The sequence below is a fragment of the Carya illinoinensis genome, chromosome 4, assembly GCF_018687715.1.
Source record: "Carya illinoinensis cultivar Pawnee chromosome 4, C.illinoinensisPawnee_v1, whole genome shotgun sequence".
Taxonomy (NCBI): domain Eukaryota; kingdom Viridiplantae; phylum Streptophyta; class Magnoliopsida; order Fagales; family Juglandaceae; genus Carya; species Carya illinoinensis.
In genome coordinates this window covers 31,703,713-31,725,774 of record NC_056755.1, presented here as the reverse complement: position 1 = coordinate 31,725,774, position 22,062 = coordinate 31,703,713, and the positions used below count along the sequence as shown (strand labels likewise).

Sequence of the window (22,062 nt, the reverse complement as noted above, 5' to 3'; positions counted from 1 at the left end):
ATGCACGAAGGTGTAGTGGTGCGAGTTGGTTGCAAATAATCCTTAGAGTGCGTGGTGCAGGTGCAGCCATGTTTTCTGGTTCAATTTCAATTTTCTCACTTGACTCACTAATAGAAAAGACAGAAGAGTTATCTATCTCCAAACTGTGTATACTACTTTCAACACTCGATGTGACTCTATGCAACCTATTTGAACTGTCCCTCACCCATGACATGAAACATTAGTTTAAAGAGCATAATAAAAATAACGAGTTTAAATTTAAGTTAAAATACTTTCCCCGACAACGGCGCCAAAAACTTGACTCACTAAAAAATGAGTAGCACTAAAGCTATCCCAAGTGCAGGAGGATGTCGTGTAATAATTAGGAATCAATTCCTAAATCGTCTCCTCAGGGAAAGTTACTTAGAAATCAAACTCGTTGAAAAAGGTGAAAAACTTCACAAAGAGAAAATAAAATGATGGTATGTGCAATGGATGAGAGAGGACACTAGTCTTGAACTAGATTCATATTTTTGGATTTTGATTGTCGGATCAGAATGTAAAGGACTAATAGATTAAATTCAGAAATTGATAAAACTAAATTAAGAATTAAACTAAATTAGGAAGTAATTGACAAAACATGCACTGAAATTGAAAAGCCCCAAAATCAATGTTCTAGGGTTCATTATATTCAAATCACAAATTCTCAAATTAAACTACCGTAATTGTAATCACTACTAAAATGAAGGTTTAACGAAACGATAAAAATAAATAACATGAATTGAATGAATAACAAATAAATTTCTCAAACGTCTAAATCAAAATTCTCTAAAATAATTCAGAAACTCAAAATTGAAATGAAATAGCAAATAGGGAATTGAAAAGATCAAACCAGTTGAATGGAGATGAAGATTCGAAACGGTGGAGGAGGCTGAGCTGCAGTGGCAATTGGACCCCTCAAGGAGTTCTTCAATCTGCTGCAGTGTGAGTGAATGATCCAGTGGATATTGTGTAGCTGCGTGAATGATCGATTGAATGAATCCTCCTCTTCGAATCTGAACGAAAATTAAAGGAAAAATGAATTCTAAGTGTTTCTCTACTCAAAAACCGAGTTTTCCAGCCCAAGAGTCGTTCTAAGATGTTAAAAAAACATATATATACTCTGACGGCGGAATGAACCCTGATCTGTAAAAATGCGATATTCGCTCGAGCGGAGTGTCAAGCGAACATCGAGCGTTCAACTCTGCCTGAATTCGCTCGAGCGGCCAAATGCCTCCTCTCGAGCGATCTCTTTTCCCGCATCTCGCTCGAGCCCACTGTCGAGCGGAAGTCGAGCATTTGAATCTGCCTGACTTCGCTATAGAGCGGCCGGAAGCCGCCGCTCGAGCGAAATGTACCATAATCCATATTAATTGGCAGTTGATAAAATTAGAGCAGAAATTCATGCTTTTAATCAATTAAAATCACAACTTTGATTTATTCATTTTTCTATATAAAATCAATGATAAAGTAATGAAAAAATTAATATATATTGGTTCCAAAAGTATTAAAAATGCAATAATTCAACTCAATCAGTATGAACATTGGCTTTACACAATGTTAGATTTTGAAAATATTTTTTATCCTTAAGAATTGTGTGAGTTGTAGTACTGTCAGCCAGACATACATCTCTATTATTCATCTCAGAAATAGAAAGTTCATCAATAAGACTCATGATTCTACAAAATATATAAAACTTTCATTACTACAAAACATTGCAGAATAAAAATATTTTACAATAATATAAAGGAAATATATTAATTAAAAAGGAACACTTCCATGATCAACTCTGCCACTAGAATCTTCAAAGAAATCAAAAACATCAAGGCTTGTAATATCTTCTCCATCTATAGAATTTAAAGCATATGATGGTTCAACAAAATTTGTTTCAATTTTTTTTGTTTTTTCTTTTATAGAAGATTGGTATAAGTCAACCAAGTGCTTAGCTGTATGACAGGTACGAGACCAATGTCCAGTCATACCACATCTATGGCATCCATCTTCATCTTTTTTTAAAAATTTGTTTTGAGGACCTTTGCCCTTCTCTGAGTTGAACCACTTCTGGTGGTACGGTGTATATCTATTATTATCCCTTTTAGTGTGGTCACTTGTAAGACCTCCACTTATATAGTTTTTCTTACCACGTCCACACCCTGTTTTTCTTTAAAAAGATGCACCATTCGCTTCTGGAAATGATGTAAATCTAGTACCATTCACTTCAGGGAATGATATAGAACCAGTACGACGTGACTGGTGATTTCTTAATAAAAACTCATTATTTTGCTCAGCTAATAGAAGACAAGATATAAGTTCAGAATATTTCTTGAATTTTCGCTCTCGATACTGCTGCTGCAGGAGCACATTCGAGACATGAAAAGTAGTATATGTCTTTTCTAACAAGTCATCATCAGTGACTTTTTCACCACATAATTTCAATAGCGAGCTAATTTTAAAGAGTGCAGAGTTATACTCACTAACACTCTTGAAGTCTTGCAATCTCAGGTGCATCCAATCATGACGAGCTTTTGGGAGGATTACAATTTTCTGGTGTTCATATCTCTCCCTTAAATCATTCCACAAAATAAGTGGATCTTTCACCGTTAGATACTCAATTTTTAATTCTTCATGAAAACGGTGCCGAAGGAAAATCATTGCCTTAGCACGGTCCTGCAGGGACCCTTGATTTCCTTCTTTAATTGTATCTCCCAGGTTCATTGCATCCAGATGGATCTCAGCATCAAGGATCCAAGATAAATAATTTTTTCCAGAAATGTCAAGAGCAACGAATTCCAATTTTGTAAGATTTGACATTTTCTACATATATAAATCAGAAACATAAGTATGTTTAACATTTCATATTTATTTTGAAAACTACAAAAATATATTGAAAAACTTACTTGAAGTAGAGGACTATTAGCTTCAAGATCGTCAGAACTTTCGTGCTGATAACGTGTTATAAAACTATCGAAAGGAAAGAGAGAGATAGAGCTCAGAGAAGTTATGAAATTTATGAATTTCTTAAAGAATTCAACGATATATATAGGCGTACAAATGAGACTATGCTTGCTCACTATGCTAGCACTATGCACTATGCACATGTCGGCCAACTCACTATGCTTGTACTATGCTAGCACAATGCACTATGCATATGTTGGCCAACTCACTATGCTAATACTATGCACTATGCATATATCGGCCAACTCACTATGCTAGTACTATGCTAGCACTATGCACTATGCATATGTCGGCCAACTCACTATGCTAGTACTATGCACTATATATTTGACGGCTAGCTCAAGGTAGTCATATAATTTATTTTACAACAATGTTATTTTACAACACCTTTATTTTTTTATAATTTTTGGCAATTAATATCAGTTTCTGTTTGTGAGGATCGTTGCTCCTGCCCAAGACTGGTCTCTTCACTCATCCAAGTTTTCCTTATGGAAATATTTTTCTAAATTCAGGAAAATACAGATCCACATGTGAATTCTACTGACCCAATATTTAATACAGTAATATGTTTACATTATTGTGCTTTTCTTTTTTCATATTGTAAATGTGTACGAGGGAGAAAATGATAGAAAATCCTGATTTCAAGAAAAAGACTGGGCTGAGGTTGCATTTATTGTTAATTAAAAGAATAATTAAGAGTATGAAAAATTAATTACAGCCATTTAATTGAGAAATTCTTTGCGTCTTTTTTCGTAAACTTCTAAAGTACGAGTACTGGACTCAATAAAGTTTAGTCAAAATTTAATTAAAAATTTACCTTTATAAATTTAATTAGTCACCTTTCAACAATATCAAATAATATTAAACTCAATCTCCAAATCTATTATTATTAAATTAAAATATTTATTTTGAAATTTTCATTTATTTTAATTTTAATTTATTTTGATATTTAAAAAAATTAAATTATTTAATATTTTGTTTAGAAATTTGAGAAAGTTATAACAATTAGATAATGATTAGATGGAAAGATGAAAATTTTAAATTAAAAAATATTTTTATTTGTAGTGTTTAGATATTGACATAAGATGATATATGATAAGATGTAATGAGATTGAAGTATCTCTTTATCCATGAGATTGGAGTATCTCTTTATCCAAACTAGGCCTCATGAGATCGTGTGGCCGAAATAATTATTTGATACTATTTTTCAATTAAGTTTTTATTTTTTGCTTATTATGAAAAAATATATTAAGGTGTTTGTTGGGGTTCCCTGCCCCTTCTTATATATTTATTTATTTTAAGAATGGAATTATCTACATCATAAAAATACATTTAACAAGCAACAAATTCAACTAGTATCTATATAAAATTGATTATTTTAACACCCGAGTTTCAAACTTAATATTGATGGTTTTTACTGTAATCTCAGTTGTATGATAAGTTTTTGACACATGAAATATTATATAAAACATGCATTCTTTTGTACAATAACTTGAATATTCAATCAAATGCCTTCTTTTAAACATATTAATATTTTTAAAAAAGTAAAAAAAATGTTAATACTCTAATAGTTACTTCCTTAATTATTAAAAAAATAAAAATAAAATAAAATACATAACCGATCAAATTGAGGGAATAAACTGAGGCAGCATAGTATTATTTTTTAAATATAAAATGCTTTTTCTTTTTCAAAACAAAAATTAAAAAGATAGTTTTTTAAAAAGATAAACATTTAAAAACAAAAACAATCACAACAATGAAAAATGAAATAAATTTGAGAAAAAAACTTTAAATGAGAAAAAGAAAACCTTAATAAACTAATATGAAAAACCTAATAAACAAAAATAAAAATCCTTATAAAAAATTAAGAAAAAATAAAAATAAAACAGCCAACACGGTGTACCAAAACGAGAGTGTTTGAAAAATAAAGAAGTACGTACAAAAGTTAAAAATTCAATAGCTTTTCATAAATGTATAAAGTCAGGCATAATTTTCTAATAGAAAAATCTAGTTACAAGTATAATTGTATATTAATATGTACACTAATCTAATATAATTAGTCAAAAAGTAAATTTTATTAGAAATTGTACTAATTTAAAATTTAAATATTAAGGAATCAGTATTGGTACGTAAATTAGTACGTGACTTTGTTTGTATGTAGCAAAACTCTTTCTAAATTGGCCCAGCTTTTTTTAGGGATAATGGAAGATACAATTCTCTAGACCCTGTGATGCAAGAATGTGATTTTATTAAATTCAAGTTTTTATGAATAATATATTATTTATGTTAACTTCTAAAAATAACGCAACAATCTGGAAGAGGAGAGAGATTCATTTTTAGCCCTATTGAAATTGTTCTGAGCCTAAATCGGTGTTGTATGGAGCTCTCAACAATGGTCCGATGCGACTATATGGTATCTGTGCATACATTCATGATAGTGAACAATAAATAAATATAAAAAAATAAATAGAGGGGAGACACATACATAGTTCAATATTAGGCCTATGTCGACCAGAGTTCAGGGAGGGGGAGATCTATTATAACAAGCTTGTTTTATAATCTCTCATGAAGTCATAATCTCTTATCCTCACTATATAATAGATCTCAAAAATCCGTCTTATGTCACATCATCACTTTTCCTCCCGATACCATGCACTCTCTCAGCCTTGATCAATTCTCTCTCTTTTCTCATCCTCCCCTAACATTGGGCTGGGCTTAGGAAATTCCATCAGCATGTTTTATTTTATCTCTTGCAATTCACATTTAGGACCGTAAATAAATAATACTACCGGACAAGTCACTTAAGATTGGATAGGTCAAACTCAAATTTGACTCTATCTATTTATTAAAAAAACTATTTGTGAACATAAAATTATTATCGTTATTAAGCGATACAATTTGTATAAAGTTTGGTTAGGCTTTTATAAGCTTATATAAACTCAAATAACTTTATAATTATTATTTTTAAAATATTATCTCTATATTTATAATAAAAATCTTTTAAATATTTGAAAGATGGAAGGAAAGGGTTCTATGCTATCCCATCCCCTTTCGTGGGGTTCTCAGCTCACAAATCAGCCACTGCCCTTAGATGGCTTTCCACGTCAATAAGTTCAGACTTCAAATTTTGACTTAAAAGATGATCTAGCTAGTCGTTTTCCTTTTGAACGTGAAGGGACATTGGACAGGATGTGGTGGGATCCTATACACACCGATAACACCCATTCATAGCTATACTATACTCGATGACAGCTCTATACCCAAAATCCTTTAGAATCACTATGCGAGAGACTCCATGAAAATCAATGTGTTCTTATATAGGTTTTCATTTGTTTTGACTTTGGATTTGGGCCTCATGGTTTAGATATAGGAGAGAGCTTCCCTTACTCCGTTCATACCTAAATACTTAAATACCGTGCATTCAAATTATGTTGTCGCGCGCACATCCCTTAAACATGTTTATCCTCTTTTACTTCGCTCGTCCCCTCCTCCAAGGAAAAGTTGGTTTCTCACTCTGAAGGAGTTGTATATGAGTTATGAGTTATGGCTCCTCCTCTACTTTCAAAGGCGACCAAGGAGCCTACTACATAATTCTAGAGATGTGAGGCTAGCTTGATCATTTGTGTATATCCCGATCACTTTGCTCCAATTAGGGATACTCACTCATTGAAAGAGAGGAAGTAACTATTTCATAATTTATAGACAAAGTTATAAAAATAATACAAACTTTTTTATTTATTTACGGGAAATAACTTATGAACAAATACAAGCCCACTTTAATATTAAATAAGCTGTTCATAAACTTTTAATGTCTTGATTAAAATTTGAAGTGAACTAATATTTACATAAAAATAGGAGAAATATTTTAGTCATAAAATAAAATAAATTATATAAAAATAAATATATAAAATGACATATTTTGACATAAATATTAAATTATAGAATTATTTTTATTATAAAATAGATTTAATAAATCATTTAAAATTACGCATTTATATAATTTTTTTTCTTGAACACGATTCTCTCACTTGCATAGATTTGCATAAACTCACTCAAGTTGACTCCTTCGTTCGGATATGTTTGATTATACAATTTAAATGAGATGAGATAATATGTAATATTTTGAATAAAAATAAATAAAATATTATTATAATATAATTTTTTAATATTAATTTTATATTCAAATTTAAAAAAATTATTATTTATTATATTTTATATAAAATTTTAAAAAATTTGTAATGATTAAATAGAATAAGACGAGATTATTTAATTTTGATTAATAAATCCGGCCATCTTAACCTAGATGCTCGTCATATTCGATGTTCCAAAGTTAGCTCGATCACGAAAGCCTGATCTTCACTGCGCACCCCGACCACGGCGACGCCGGCTGTAGTGCTCGTACGGCCGATCAGTTTCCTTCTCTCCTCGTAAAAGATGGACATCTTTTACCGGAGCTCGGAAGATTTCCTGTCAGGCCGGCACGACACCTGTATGCCTCAGATCTGGACCGCACACCCCCCAACCCGCGATCGATAATTAGCATAGCCGTCGGATACCTTCTGCCTCTTTCATCTTTCTCAATAATCCAGTTGACACGGGAGACACAGTGGACCAACGATTAAAGACAACGCCCCCAGCGCACGTTAGCATCACCCCCTTCCCCTCCCGAATCCGAATCGCATCGTCGCCACGTCGGTCTCGCTTTACCCCCAAATTTTAGCCAATAAAATGACGCCGCGTCACACTCTCCAATTAGCTAAATTATCATTACTATTACTATTTTGGATAAATTTAATTGAAAGCACTTGCATCTCCGTAAATACCCCTCGAGAACTCTTTATTTTCCCATTCTGTCCTCGCTTCTGCACCTTCAAATCTGTCTTTCCCCCTCCTCACCCCACCACCACCCCTACGGAAGCTAGCTCTGGAACTGTACGGACATGGACGGAGGAGGACAGTACAACCCTCGTACAGTGGAGGAGGTTTTTAGGGACTTCAAGGGACGTAGAGCCGGCATGATCAAAGCCCTCACCACTGGTCCCCTACTTTCCCTTTCCATTTTATTCCTTCTTTTCTTTTTTTATTTCCTTTCCTATTTATCCTTCGATTCTCGTTTAGGGTGTTTATACGAATTTCCTCGTTTTTCACGTTCCAATTTGTAATGGCTCTGATTTTGGTTTTTTTCATGTGATTTTGTAGATGTTGAAGAATTTTATCAGCAGTGCGATCCTGGTTAGGGTTTTTACTTTCGCTCTTATTTGCACGTCTCTGAGTGTGTGTGTGTATGGGGGGGAGGGGGGCGTGGGTTTGACATTACAATGTGTTTAAGCTCGTCCGATGTTGCTCAATTGTTTGCCTGTAGCAAATTATTTTTGTAATGAATATAATTTTTCTGCTTGAGACTTATATATGATACTTTTGTTGTAGCACTTACATGTATAAATTGTTGCGGTAATTTTCTAGTGCGTGATAACAAAAAAGAAAGGCATTTGCTTTTTCATTGGTGAAAAATAGAAGGTTTCGGTGAGTGTTTCGTGTATGAATGGAATTTTTGTCCTCTTTAATCATAATGTTGAACTGGGTTGAATTTCTGGTCTTTTAGTCCCTTCATTACTGTTTCCTCTGCTTAATTTGGAAAATTAGCAACATTTCAGATACCTGTGGATGTAACGTTTTGATTCTTGTTTGTTTCCTTGCTGCTTGGAACTTCGGTTTTTGGTGATGGTTTTTTTTTTTTTAACCAAATTGTGTGCTTTTCCTCTACAGTCTTGGTGAGTCTGCAATTTAGTGTCTTGTAAAAAACAATCATTATATTGAATTACTTTCCGGAATGTGTTGTGTGAAATAATTTATTTAAAGATGCAATCTTTTGTTGAATTATATAGCCAGTCCTAGAGTTACTTGATGTGTTGCACAAAAATTCTTTATTTTCTGAAAGTTACGTAAGATGCATTTTCTTGTCATTTGCAATTCATCACATCATCAACGCTTTCTCACTTTCTCAGAACATTTCATTGTTTTTATGCTCTTTTGTTTCATTATTTACTTATTTTGTTTTTCACAACCATTTTGGAGGATACTTATAGATGAAGTGTTTCTTTTGGCTAAGAAATTGAACAATCCTGAATTGAGTTCTGGGACCAGAAGTCGTTATTGAACTTTAAATATGCCGGATGATTTTTCCTTTCAGTTAAGAATAATTATACGGTATTTATTACGTTAAACCTAGTCCTTATGCTCTGGACCAACCTGAGTCAATAATTAATTATTTACCTACTACGGTACCATAGTGAATATGATTTCCTATTTATTGGTTCTCTGGGTGATTGTGTTTTCCAATTCTGGTCATGGATCATCATGTAAGAATTCTCACACTTAACATTTCTTATAGCAGCCCAATGTTTTGCAAACAGATTTCCCCTGGTGCGTAATAATATGATTTCCTTGTCGGTTATATTGTAAATGATATGTCCAAATATACTAAATAAAAATAATATTTTCTTATGCGTGCTGTATCTGACAGTTACTGATGCCTCTTTTATTTGACTAACTGGTGTACCTGTCAGAGAAGGAGAATCTTTGCCTTTATGGATTTCCTAATGAACAGTGGGAAGTTAACTTACCTGCTGAAGAAGTGCCTCCAGAGCTCCCAGAACCTGCATTGGGGATCAACTTTGCCAGAGATGGAATGCAAGAAAAGGATTGGCTGTCTCTAGTTGCTGTTCACAGTGACGCGTGGTTACTTGCAGTGGCATTCTATTTTGGTGCCAGATTCGGATTTGATAAAACTGACCGGTATATTGTCACTTCCCTACTATCCTTCCAAAAATAGTGGAGAATTTATATGATGTGCCTATGTATACAAATTGTGAGGAGTACATGAACTGATTAATTTTTTTTGGTAATTAACATGAACTGATTAATGCTGTATTATTTATTCAATACAATTGTTTAGAGAAAACCCAGAAACTGGATGTGCTGCAAAAAGGGGTGATTTACACCACCCATTGGGAAGGCTGGCATGTCAGCCTCCCATTGCTCCAGAAAAAAAATTTGACCACACTGGATTTCTCCCCAAGATATAAATACAACATCATTGGCCATCCTTCCCAAGCTCCCGCTCTCTTTCCTATAGACGAAATTATTATATATCGCCCTTGCTGTCACCCGCCACTGGAAGATGAGAATATTTGAACATAGTTTCAAACTCAAACTCAGCAATCAAGATCTATTTCACAATCAGCAGGTTCTGAATCTATTAGGCAAATTCAACTATCAAAATCCTATTCAATTTCAATTCCTCTTTATCCAAAACTTGAAATCAACCCTTCATAAAAGATATCAAACATGTGTTTGATAAGAACCACAAGCAACAATAGAAAAATGGACCCCCAGTCTTTACCATAATTTCAACATCCAAAACCATTCAAAATCTCCCTTTAAAATTCAGCAGAAATTAGACAATAAAAGAAAGGAAAACCTTTGGCCATATACATTCAAACTCAACATCAAAAAGATATCAAACAATCAGATTTCACCAATCAATAACATAAAACTACAAGGTAAAAAGGCAACCATTTTTATATTAATGACCAAAATGCTGATCCAAATACAGATTCTCAATCAAGTGGTCCCCCTTCCAACCCGCATGCCCCAAATTACCATCTCCTTTCAGGCCTCGAGCTTAACCTTGATCTGAAGGGAATAAAGAGGATGATGGCGCAGCGAATGGAGGTGCGTGGTGGTGGTGCAGCCAAGTAAGTCGAGAGGCAAAGGAATCGAGGCGGTGGTGAAGAGAGAGGGAGGGAAGGAGGGAGGGAACAGAGTTCTTTGCTTCATGTTCTCTTTCACCTCTAAATTTGTAATAACCCATTAATGGTAAAGAGAAGAGACAACTTTTTTTATTTTTTATAAGTAAGAGAAAAATATTATTAATCAGAAAATAGGCAAAGCCCGTGTATACAGGAAGTATACATAAGACACCTAGGAACGTTCTATGCGCAATGAATTAAAGACAGGAAATCATGAACATTGTCCCCGTTTAGTACAATAGCGGAAAACCAAAGCAATAAAGTGTGGACGAAAAAGTTCTTCAACTCTGCCACAGAGCGTTCCTTGTCTTCAAAGTAGCGCGCATTTCTTTCCAACCAAATACACCACATAATACACAGCGGGATCATCTTCCACACTGCTGCCACTTGATGACGTCCTTGCATCTTCCTCCAACAACCCAACAAATCTTCCACCCTCGAGGGCATAACCCACACAACATCAACCCTTTGAAAAATCTCATCCCACATAGTGATGGATTGGTGTTATTTGTGTAAGAAGAGGCAACTTTCAGACCAAACCAGAACCAAACTCTGAACCGTGAACCCCATTGCATGCAAATCAGTGGTCAAACTGGGCCAATGCGGTCTTAGGGAGTCCAAGCTTTGCCTGAGAAGGCTGTCCATGGCAGAGATGCGCTGCTTTACTTTTTTCAGAGATGGAAGAGAGGAAGTGTGAGATTGAGAGAGAGAAGGCAACTGGAGTTTCGGCTTGTCAACGGTGGGCGATGGCGCACGATGGACATGAGACAATGAAAGAATCTTGGGGAGAGCAGAGCTTTTTTTTTTTTTTTTGTCTATGGAAACGTGAATGGTGATGAATTCCCATTTATATTCTGGATTGGAATCCAGTGTGGCCAAATTCACGTCAGCCTCCCATTGGGTGGTGTAAAGATCATCTCAATTAGTTATTGAGTTTGTCTCCATTTGCTGTACCTTTATAAAAAATCAGATGATAATTTTTAATATGGTAGCCTTTATCAAATTGGTGGTCTCCATTTCTGTTTCTAGTCCATGTATGTATGCATATTTTTTGGATTTTTCATTCCTTACACCTTTATTTAGAACACAGATCTTGTGGTGCTGAATAACAATGGGGAGCGAGAGGATTGTAATTTGTTACTGATAAAAAAAAAAAGTGGTTAGTGAGATGATTGTTATTTTTCACATCGCCTATTGGTGTCAAAGTTGTGGCAGAGAGCAAATTGATATGAACTATTTTGGTGATGTTTGACGGGATCTCTGAGGAGTAATTAAAAAAATTTCCATTTACCTGTAAATGCCATTTCTGACACAGGAAACGTCTCTTTACTATGATAAATGATCTGCCAACAATATTTGAGGTTGTGACTGGAACGACAAAGAAACAGACGAAGGAGAAGTCTTCAGTTTCAAACCATAGCAGCAACAAATCCAAGTCAGGCTCAAAGGGGGTAAAATAAAATATACTTGCTTCTCAGTTTTGTATTTCTGGCATGAGATTTGTCTTTTTCTGTGTTTGACAAAGAAGTTTGTTATATGCATTGAGGCTAATCTTAGCTCACACATCCTTTGTCTCGTATTCAGGTTTGCCGGGCATGTCTATAATTCTAGCTGACTTTTATCATGTTTTTTTGTGTCATTTAAGATGAACATTTCAGACATCTTATGCTAATGGTTATTTTGCTGTAATAGATACGTTGGGAATTTGAAGGTGTTACTCATAGGGGTATAAATGAGTTGAGTTCAAGTCAGTAGTGGGCGGTCAAGCTTTGTGCATTTTATTTTTATTCAAACACAAGTTGAGCTCAAGCTTATTATGAAGTAATATTTTATATCACAAATAACTCGTATTTTTATAATGATGAAATTGTTAACAAGCTGTTTACTTTTGAAAAAATAGATTATTTATTTCATCTCTTATAACTTCATCTACAAATTTTGACAAAGAAACTTTGGATTTTTGTAAATATCTTTCTAAATACTCAAGACATTTTCATTGTAAAATTGAAAATAATACCATAAAAAATGAAGACAAATTCATTTGAATTTAGATGTACTTATGCGAGTCGAACTGAGATTCATACAAATTGTACCATTATTTTGTACTCAAGAATGTCTCATTTAGTAAACAAACTGAGCCAAAGTCGAGTTTAGTAAAAGAAATTGAAAAATTTAGTGAACCAGTCAGAGATTGTAAGGAAAATGTTCGTTTTGGTCTTGGTGGTATGCTCTATCCAAGGTCCGAGGTTTGAATCCCATTGGGTGTAAACAATCTCTAGGGGCCATCAAACTGTGCGATTTTCCTCTTGAATTATCCGAGGTAAACTTGTGTGAAACCTCATTGCCGAGGGCCTGTGCACCCTTGGGATTAGTCGTGATGCTGTTTCCAGACACTTGGTGCCGATAGAGCCTTGACACTTATCCTGATATCTGTTTGTACATGTATAGTTACTTACAATGCATAAACCTGGGTCTGTTGTGTTTGTTATTTTTTAATTGAGGGACGAGATGAGGCAAAGTGAATATTTGACTCCTGGATAAATTTCAGACTAGTAATATGGCTACTTACCCTTGGAATTTTTCAGTGTTTCTTTGTGTAAATAATGAACAAATTCACGGATGAAATGAGAAGTCTACTATTTAATTCGATGAGTTAGCATGATATATGCAGAACTGTTTGATTCGTTATATTTCTGGTCTGTAACGTGTTTCTTTCTCATTGTTCTAATATATGCTCTAAGTAATCAATTTTTTTTTGTTTGTTTGTGTGTTTTGAGTTTAATTTCAATATCCTGTATTGACCAATATTGAATAGGCTGTATCTGTGTCCAAATGTATTGACCACTTGAATATTTCAGTAAGTTTTATTATGTGCCTTGTCATAAAAAATAAAGGTTGGTGTTACTTCAAATATGTTCTCTCATGTTGTTGCTGCTGGACGGTGATGTCTGTTTGCATTGAATACTTTCTATTCTGGATTAAGTTTCTTGTTTAGTTCGTAATCCATGGCTTAGTTGTTACTTCATCAGGCTTTCTTGATATGTTCTTTTCTTTAATGCCTGCATGTTTATTGACGTTCTGCTTCATGTATCTGTTGCTCTACTATTTCTTTAATTGGAAAACCAAAACAGCGAGGATCCGAACTAGTCAAGTATTCAAAGGGAATGCAGGAAAAGGATGAGGATGAGGTAGTGGATGAGGAAGATGAAGAAGAGCATGGGGAGACCTTGTGTGGGGCATGTGGGGAGAACTATGCTGCAGATGAGTTCTGGATATGCTGTGACATATGTGAGAAGTGGTTCCATGGAAAGTGCGTGAAGATCACCCCTGCGAGGGCTGAGCACATCAAGCAGTACAAGTGCCCCTCGTGCAGCAACAAGAGAGCGCGTCCTTGAGATCACAGGGAGGTGGATCAATTCTCATCCCTTGTAATTCTCATATGTTGACTTAGCTAACTATTTAGTTAGTCAGGTTTTTCTATGTTCAGTTCCATTTTAGCACAGCATATGTATTCAGTACCTTGGTCTTGGATCTTGTTATTTGGACATATGAAAATGTTTGTTAGTTTGCAGGTTCTGAACGTGTCTTCCTTTCACCGTGTAAGAAATCGTTTTCCCTGTTAAAGTGCAGAAGACTCTGATTTATGACTCATCTGATTTCATTCAAATTTTAAGACTTTTGCTAGGCTTGTATCTTTTTTGTCGGACTAGATAGACTCCATGCGAGACGGCATCAAAATGTGCCTCGCAGCTTTCGGCCACGAGGGAACAGAAGTGCTATGCTTTGCTTTTGTGACTTGAAAACAGTTCCACATATAATTCTACCATAAGCTGGTGGTGGGGATGTTCTGTGGTCTTTATAAGCCTACTTGCTACTCAAACCTATGTTGGTAGAAGCGGAATTTTCTTTGCAAGCTTAGCAATAATTTCTTTCTTTCTGTTCTCTCTCTAATTGCGTTACCTAGATGCGTGACATATGAGGGCTGCTGGAAAAGCTGGCTGGCATGTCTATTGTCTATTTGACATGACTCCTGGTCAATCTAAGAACATTTTCTTTGGATGCTTGGGAGTAAATTTTCTGCGAATCGGATGAGATTGACCTTAGAAAGAAGCAATTTTCGTGTGCATGCCCGACATACTTCACCAGGCAAATGGGCTTGCTGCTTCTGCAGATTTTCTTGACATAATCGTTGGCTCGAGGAAACTTGTCTTTTTCTGAAGCCTCGGAATTAAGATACACTTATTTTTCGACAATCGGTTCCCTGCAGATTCTATTAATGCCAATAAGCTACGATTTGTTTGTGATGATGTTTCAGTTGTTAGGTATATAAAATGATTTACGAAGTGGATCTAAGTTTTACATAACGCATATTGTGCTGAGAAGTAAACTTTCACACGGATGAAAAGTATTGATTTTCAAATATAGCAAGTATCTTCTACCCATAAGTGAATCTGAAACTGTGACTGAAAACCTCGAATCTTGTTTGGTAGGGAGGAAAATTCCGATGCATTTTCCTAGTCTCTTCTTTTATCAAATTCATAAATATGTATATGCCATGTGAGGCAAAACATGATTCACAAAGTCACCTTGACTAAGCTAATCGACATCAAAAAGTTGGTAGATGCTTTAACACAAATTGAAGATAAGATTGCCAAGGGTATTAAGGTCATTTGAGTGGCATCTCATCCTGGTCAATGGTCTTTGTATGACTACTAGGAAAGAAGTATCATATTGAAAAGAGTCGAAAACCCACCAACCATCCAAAAGAAAAGCAGCCAAACCGGAACGTACACTTCCCATCATCCTTCCATGCAACTTCTCACCCCACCAACCAACTTTTCATTTTTTTTTGAACGAAGACTTGATTTGACACTTGCCGCCGGCCTTTAGCACTTAATCAGTACAACCTCTATAAATAGATAACGGATACTAATTCCCTCCCAAACTCAAACACAACTCGCACTGCATATAGCTTACCATTCCCAGTTCTCTCCTTCACCCTCTGAAAATATTTGCTCAATTCTGGCAATGGCAACCAATGGATTTGGCCGCCCCAACAAGAATTTCCGTCCTTCAGCTCTCCCTCTCCTAAAAGACAACACAAACCTCATTTGTCTATCAGAAAATTCTAATGTCTCAACCCCATTGCACTGGAAGAAAGCTGCGGAGACCATGCAATGCACCCACTTTGATGAAGTCTGCAGCATGGTGTCCCAGTTTGCACAAGTGCAAACCGTTGACATACAGGGTACGACCCTCACTGTCGGTCAAGTCACCGCCACTGCACGTCGTGGTGAAGTAAAGGTCAATCTCAATGAAGCTGTGGCGCGTGAACGTGTAGCCAAAAGCGCAAACTGGGTTGCAGAGCATATTTCCCGTGGAACAGACACATACGGTGTTACCACCGGATTTGGAGCCACATCACATCGGCGCACCAACAAAACCTCTGACCTTCAGACAGAGCTTATTCGGTTCCTTAATGCTGGGGTGATTGGGAAAGAGAACCTTCCATCTAGCTACTCAAAAGCAGCTATGCTGGTTCGTACAAACACACTCATGCAAGGCTTTTCTGGTATTCGATGGGAGGTACTTGAAGCCATGGCCAAGCTTATGAACAAAAATTTGATCCCTAAACTGCCTCTAAGAGGGACTATTACTGCTTCAGGGGATCTTGTACCGTTATCTTATATAGCTGGATTACTAACTGGCCGGCATAATTCCAAAGTGCTCACCTCTGAAGATGAAGAGATCACTGCCATGGAAGCCCTGACAAGAGCTGGGATTTCTGCTCCTTTCGAGCTTCAAGCAAAGGAAGGTTTAGCTCTTGTAAATGGGACAGCTGTGGGCTCGGCTGTGGCGGCAACAGTTTGTTTTGATGCCAACATTTTGGCTCTGCTTTCAGAAGTTCTCTCTGCTTTGTTTTGTGAAGTCATGCTAGGCAAGCCTGAGTTCACAGACCCATTAACACATGAACTCAAGCACCACCCTGGCCAGATTGAATCAGCAGCTATCATGGAGTTCCTTTTAGATGAAAGTGACTACATGAAAGAAGCAAAGCTTCGTCATGAAAAAGATCCCCTTACAAAGCCAAAACAAGACAGGTATGCGCTCAGAACCTCTCCCCAATGGCTTGGGCCCCAAATCGAAGTTATTCGCATGGCAACGCATTCAATCGAAAGGGAAATCAATTCTGTGAATGATAACCCGTTGATCGATGTTGCTCGAGATATGGCTGTCCATGGAGGGAATTTCCAGGGAACACCTATTGGTGTCTCCATGGACAATCTTCGAATTGCCGTTGCAGCTATTGGGAAGCTCATGTTTGCTCAATTCTCTGAACTTGTATGTGACTACTACAACAATGGCTTGCCTTCCAATTTGAGTGGGGGGCCTAATCCAAGTTTGGATTATGGCTTCAAAGGCGCAGAGATAGCCATGGCTGCATATTGCTCTGAGCTTCAATACTTGGCAAACCCTGTTACAACGCATGTACAGAGCGCAGAACAACACAATCAAGATGTGAATTCTCTCGGGTTGATTTCAGCCAGAAAAAGTGCCGAAGCCATTGAGATCCTAAAGCTGATGTCTTCCACTTACATGGTGGCACTCTGCCAGGCAATTGATCTAAGACATTTGGAGGAAAACATGAGGGAAGTTGTGAAACGTGTTCTTCTCCAAGTTGTCAGGAAAACCCTGTACACAGCTGAAGATGGATCACTCCTAGAATCCCGTTTCTGCGAGAAAGAACTCTTGCAGGTCATTGAGCACCAGCCAATTTTCTCTTATATTGATGACCCCACAAATCCATCTTATGCTCTCCTGCCTAAACTTCGAGAAGTACTTGTAGAAAGAGCTCTGAAAGATCCTAAACCAGAAAATGGAGATGACAAGGGCTACTCAATATTCAAACGCATACCAGTATTCCTAGATGAACTGAAAGCAAGGCTTGGGGAAGACGTAGCAAAAGCTCGTGATAGATTCCAGAATGGAGATTTTCCAATAGCCAACAGAATCAAGAAATGTAGAACTTATCCTATATATCGGTTTGTGAGGGTTGAAGTGGGGACTGAGCTGCTTAGCGGGGCAAAGAAGGTGAGTCCAGGTGAAGATATTGAGAAAGTTTATGAGGCCATGAATGAAGGGAAAGTGGGAGATGTAGTTATGAAGTGCTTGACAAACTGGAAAGGATCTGCAGGTCCTTTTACGCCAAGGCCGATCACGGTGACTTCTCCAATGCATTGCAATCCTGAGTATTGGGGTTGGTTTGAAAATGTAAGATCTCCTACTGTCACAAAAGGTGGAGCCTTTTGATGTTTCTTATCTAAGTAATTTTTTTCCGTTTCTAAATAAGATTTGTATGTGGAAACATCTATTTTTAGTTTCAAAATGTTTTTTTAGTCTTCATTTTTTCAAAGATTTATGAGGGTGAAATCTCTCTCTCTCTCTCTCTCTCTCTCTCTCTCTCTCTCTCTCTCTCTGTGATCTGATCTAGACTGTACATGGAATAAAAAAAAAGGATAATGGATCCAATAAATTAGTTCAATAGTTTCTCCATGTTTCTTGTTTGAGTTACGGGAGAAAATCATTGAAAACTTGAGTATGCAGCTATATTGGAGCGAAGATTGAGTTTGATAAAGCTTGAAAAATGGGAGGAAAGCTTGGTTTACCTAAGGTGATCTCGAATGACTTAGAAGGAGGCAGCTCTGGTCTTCTTTTTCTAATTTTCAAACTAAGCAACAACCTTGCATTGCTATCGAGTTTTGTTTCAGTTAGAAATGAATTCATCAAATTTTATTTATCAAGCAGGGAATGTGGATATAAATTACATGGATTCTAAATACACATGGTTTATCAATAAAAAAGGAGAGATTGGATATGGCTCTTACAAACTTTAAATAGACTTCTAATTTTTCTGAAAGCAGACTTTTAAAGGAGACAATTTTGAAACCCAAAATTCGAATTAGCAAAAGGAAAGATCTGAGAATTTTGAAGCCATCATACTATGATAAATTTTCTTTGAAGTCTACTTGGAATTTAATTATGGAACCATATTTTGCCTCCAAAAATTTCGGTTTTGGGATTGAAGCTTCATCAAAAGAGAAATGCTATAGAAAAAATAGATTATACAAAAGTAAATCCATAAAATGATGTGACTTGATGTGGTATGTTAGATTTTAAAGTTACTTTTATTTTAAAGTAAATTTAATGGATCACATAAAACCACATTAATTTATAGATTTACTTTTATTTAATTTTTTTGTATATGTAATACTTCTCTTATCAAAATGCAATACCAGTTGATGATGCAGTACAAAGGTATGGGATTCCCATAGTCTCCAAATGTGTTTGCTGTTATAATTTACAAAAGATAGAAACTGTTAACCCTTTGTTTGAAAATGGGAGTTTAGCTATTGCAGTTTGGGAATATTTTGCACTTCTTTTTTGCTACTCCTTTCTATTAAGCTCTCCATAGAGGAGTCATGTATTACAATGGTGGGAGCTCTTTAGAAGGAAAAATCAAGTTAGTATGTTCTTGCAGCTTTTGCAGATTTTAGCAATAGATTGTAGTTTTAATATTTTGTATGAGCCTTGTATATAAATTGCTGCGCATGAAAGTTGCAAATACCATTAAACTAAAATATTAATATAATTTGAGATTCTTCACTTATAATCCCCTCAACCCTCGTCCTCCTCGACCTCTTCCTCTTCATCATTTTCCCCTTTCTTCTTCCTCTTTATCATTTTCCCCTTCTTCTTTCTCTTCCTCTTTATTCTCTATTTGATTTTGTCTTAAAGCCTGCATATGAATTCAAACGAGAGTTCAAAAATTTTAAAATAAGGTTGATTTATATCAACTAAACATATATGGGGTGCTCACCTGTGCATGCAATATTGTGGCGTTTATATAACCACTGTTAATTTATATGATGTGTCGGCAACATATTTGCAACATCATTTATTGTAACGTTGCTATTTTATGCAATGAGATGACAATGAATGAGTGGCGACGTTTAGATAAATGCCATTAATTTAGAGAATGTTATAGCATTTCAAAAAATGCCGCTAACTTGTATAAAAACGCTGTGAACTAGATTTTCAAGTCTCGGTACGGGTAAATAGCGACCACCCACTACCGGTGAACGATTAGGTGGGCAAATAAACACCTCTAATGAAGTAGCGACCTTTTTTTTGGATAGGTGCTAGCGCTTATCGAACACCGACAACACTTGATTTTTTGTAGTAATTATATATATAACATTACTCTTATTTTAATAGATAGTGTGAATAATAAATATAACATTTTTGTGACATGTTTAGTACTTGATTGGAACAAAATTTACTACGTTAGGCATTGGAGAAACTGTCACGAGAAGTTTTAATAACATTGCAAATGTTTTGAGAATCTTCAATGACATTGTACAAAATATATTTAAACCATAAATATTAGAACATATATTTCATATTAGGTCGGAATAACGTGCAAAGCACGTTTATCTAATTGGGTGAGATAAGATTTTTAATAAAAAAATATATAATATTTTACAAAAAAGTTTAATTATTGCATAATTTAATGCAAAAAAAAAAAAGAGTAAATTTTAAGAAATATCTTTAGATAATAATAAGTTAGTAAAGTATAATATCTTTCAATATGTATATTCTGACCATATGTCATAATGGCTAATCTATGCTTGTAGTTAAATTATATTTTAGTTTAAAATCAAATATACAACATTATATATATACATGTAGGTAATACATACGTTCGGATTATTTTTTTTTCCTCTTGTCTTCTTTCTTTGGTCTATTTGTTTGTTTTTTTTTTTTACAAATATATATATATATATATAGAAAAATAAAAATATCAGCTAGCACATTTTGATCATACGATCTTTGTGTTTATAAATTAATTCCTATGCTTTGCATGCATGTCTTTTAATTAGCAATTAATACTTGTGGTGTTAGAAAATCAAGGGGCAAAAACGTAAAAGTAAAAGTAGAATTTTTTATTAGTTTAAAAGTAAAAGCAACTCAGAGGCAAAAACGTAACAATACAACAAAAACAAGAAAATTACTATTTATTACTGTTCATATGGTATTATTATAATAGAATAGATATATATATATATTTATATATGCTTAATCAATTAATCATAACATCAAACTTATCAGAAAAGATCTACGTAAAAATATACTACTATTCAACAACCCATTTCATAATCCATCAATATGCATGATAGTTTTATTTCATAAAAAGTTATTTGGTTTTTTAATTGAATTTTGATTTTTTTATTTAGTTAAAATTTCAAATTTTACTGTACATTTTAACATACACTAAATTATAAAAAGTTGTAGAAAATATTGTGTATGCATTATTAATTTTCTTTTTCCTTTCAGGTTGAATGCATTGAGTATGATTTAACCATTGTCGTACAATAAAACAAATGGAAATGATATTTACAGTATTGAATTGTGTAAAATTTACACATTTTTTTAAATATTTAGAACTCACATACAAAAATATTATTGTAAAAGAAATAATCAGGTTTTGAGAAATATTTTTAAAAGTTAAAAAAAATGATAGGAATTTTGATTCTCAACCTACCTATTTCTGTACTTTTTTTTTGTGGGAAGTTTAATATTGGGAATTGGAAGTGGTGGGGGAAAAAGAATGAGTAATGCAATCAAACTACCAAATTTCAAAGCAATGAGGTCGGATGGAATCAGTGTCGCTTAGACCCCTACCTAATTACTACGAGATATTTCTCATCTCTACATTTTGGGATACTGTTTAATTAATCTCAAGCTCAAAAACATTAAAAATAATTATAATAATTATTTAACTAAGATTAAACACAAAAAAAAAAAAAAAAAAGAATTCTATGCATTAGAAGATCAAGGAGCAAACATGTAAAAGTAAAAACAGAATTTTTTATTAGTTTAAAAGTAAAAGCATTCGGGGGTAAAAATGTAATTACATAATAAAAATAAGAAAAATATTATTTATTATTGTTTATGTAGGATAGACATTTATTATAATACTAGGTGGGAGTAATGTGTAAAGTACGTTTGTCTAATTTTATGAAATGATTATTTGTAAAAAATAATATATATTTTATAAAAATTATTGATGTCACTTAATAATTTAAGGCATATTAGAGAAAATAAAAAAATTAGTTCAAAATATCATATAATCCAATACATGTTTATAACATCTATAATTTTAGTAAAGATGTATACGAAAAATTTAATAAAAGTCTAACATAAATGGTAGTTCAAA

At 34.6% G+C, this 22,062-nt stretch overlaps 2 protein-coding genes across 2 annotated transcripts; both read left to right on the top strand.

Moving 5' to 3' along the window:
- The first annotated feature begins 7,324 nt into the window (after window positions 1–7,324).
- On the top strand, window positions 7,325–14,435 carry LOC122307889 (PHD finger protein ALFIN-LIKE 4-like). Its single transcript, XM_043121008.1, has 5 exons — window positions 7,325–8,010; window positions 8,173–8,205; window positions 9,540–9,768; window positions 12,100–12,235; window positions 13,916–14,435. The coding sequence occupies exons 1-5, from the start codon at window positions 7,914–7,916 to the stop codon at window positions 14,177–14,179; spliced, it is 759 nt and encodes a 252-aa protein (XP_042976942.1). The 5' UTR covers window positions 7,325–7,913; the 3' UTR covers window positions 14,180–14,435.
- A 1,279-nt stretch (window positions 14,436–15,714) lies between these two features.
- LOC122307888 (phenylalanine ammonia-lyase-like) lies at window positions 15,715–18,198 on the top strand. Its single transcript, XM_043121007.1, has one exon. It carries the CDS (start codon window positions 15,813–15,815, stop codon window positions 18,093–18,095), a length of 2,283 nt encoding a protein of 760 aa, XP_042976941.1. The 5' UTR covers window positions 15,715–15,812; the 3' UTR covers window positions 18,096–18,198.
- The last annotated feature ends 3,864 nt before the right edge of the window (window positions 18,199–22,062 follow it).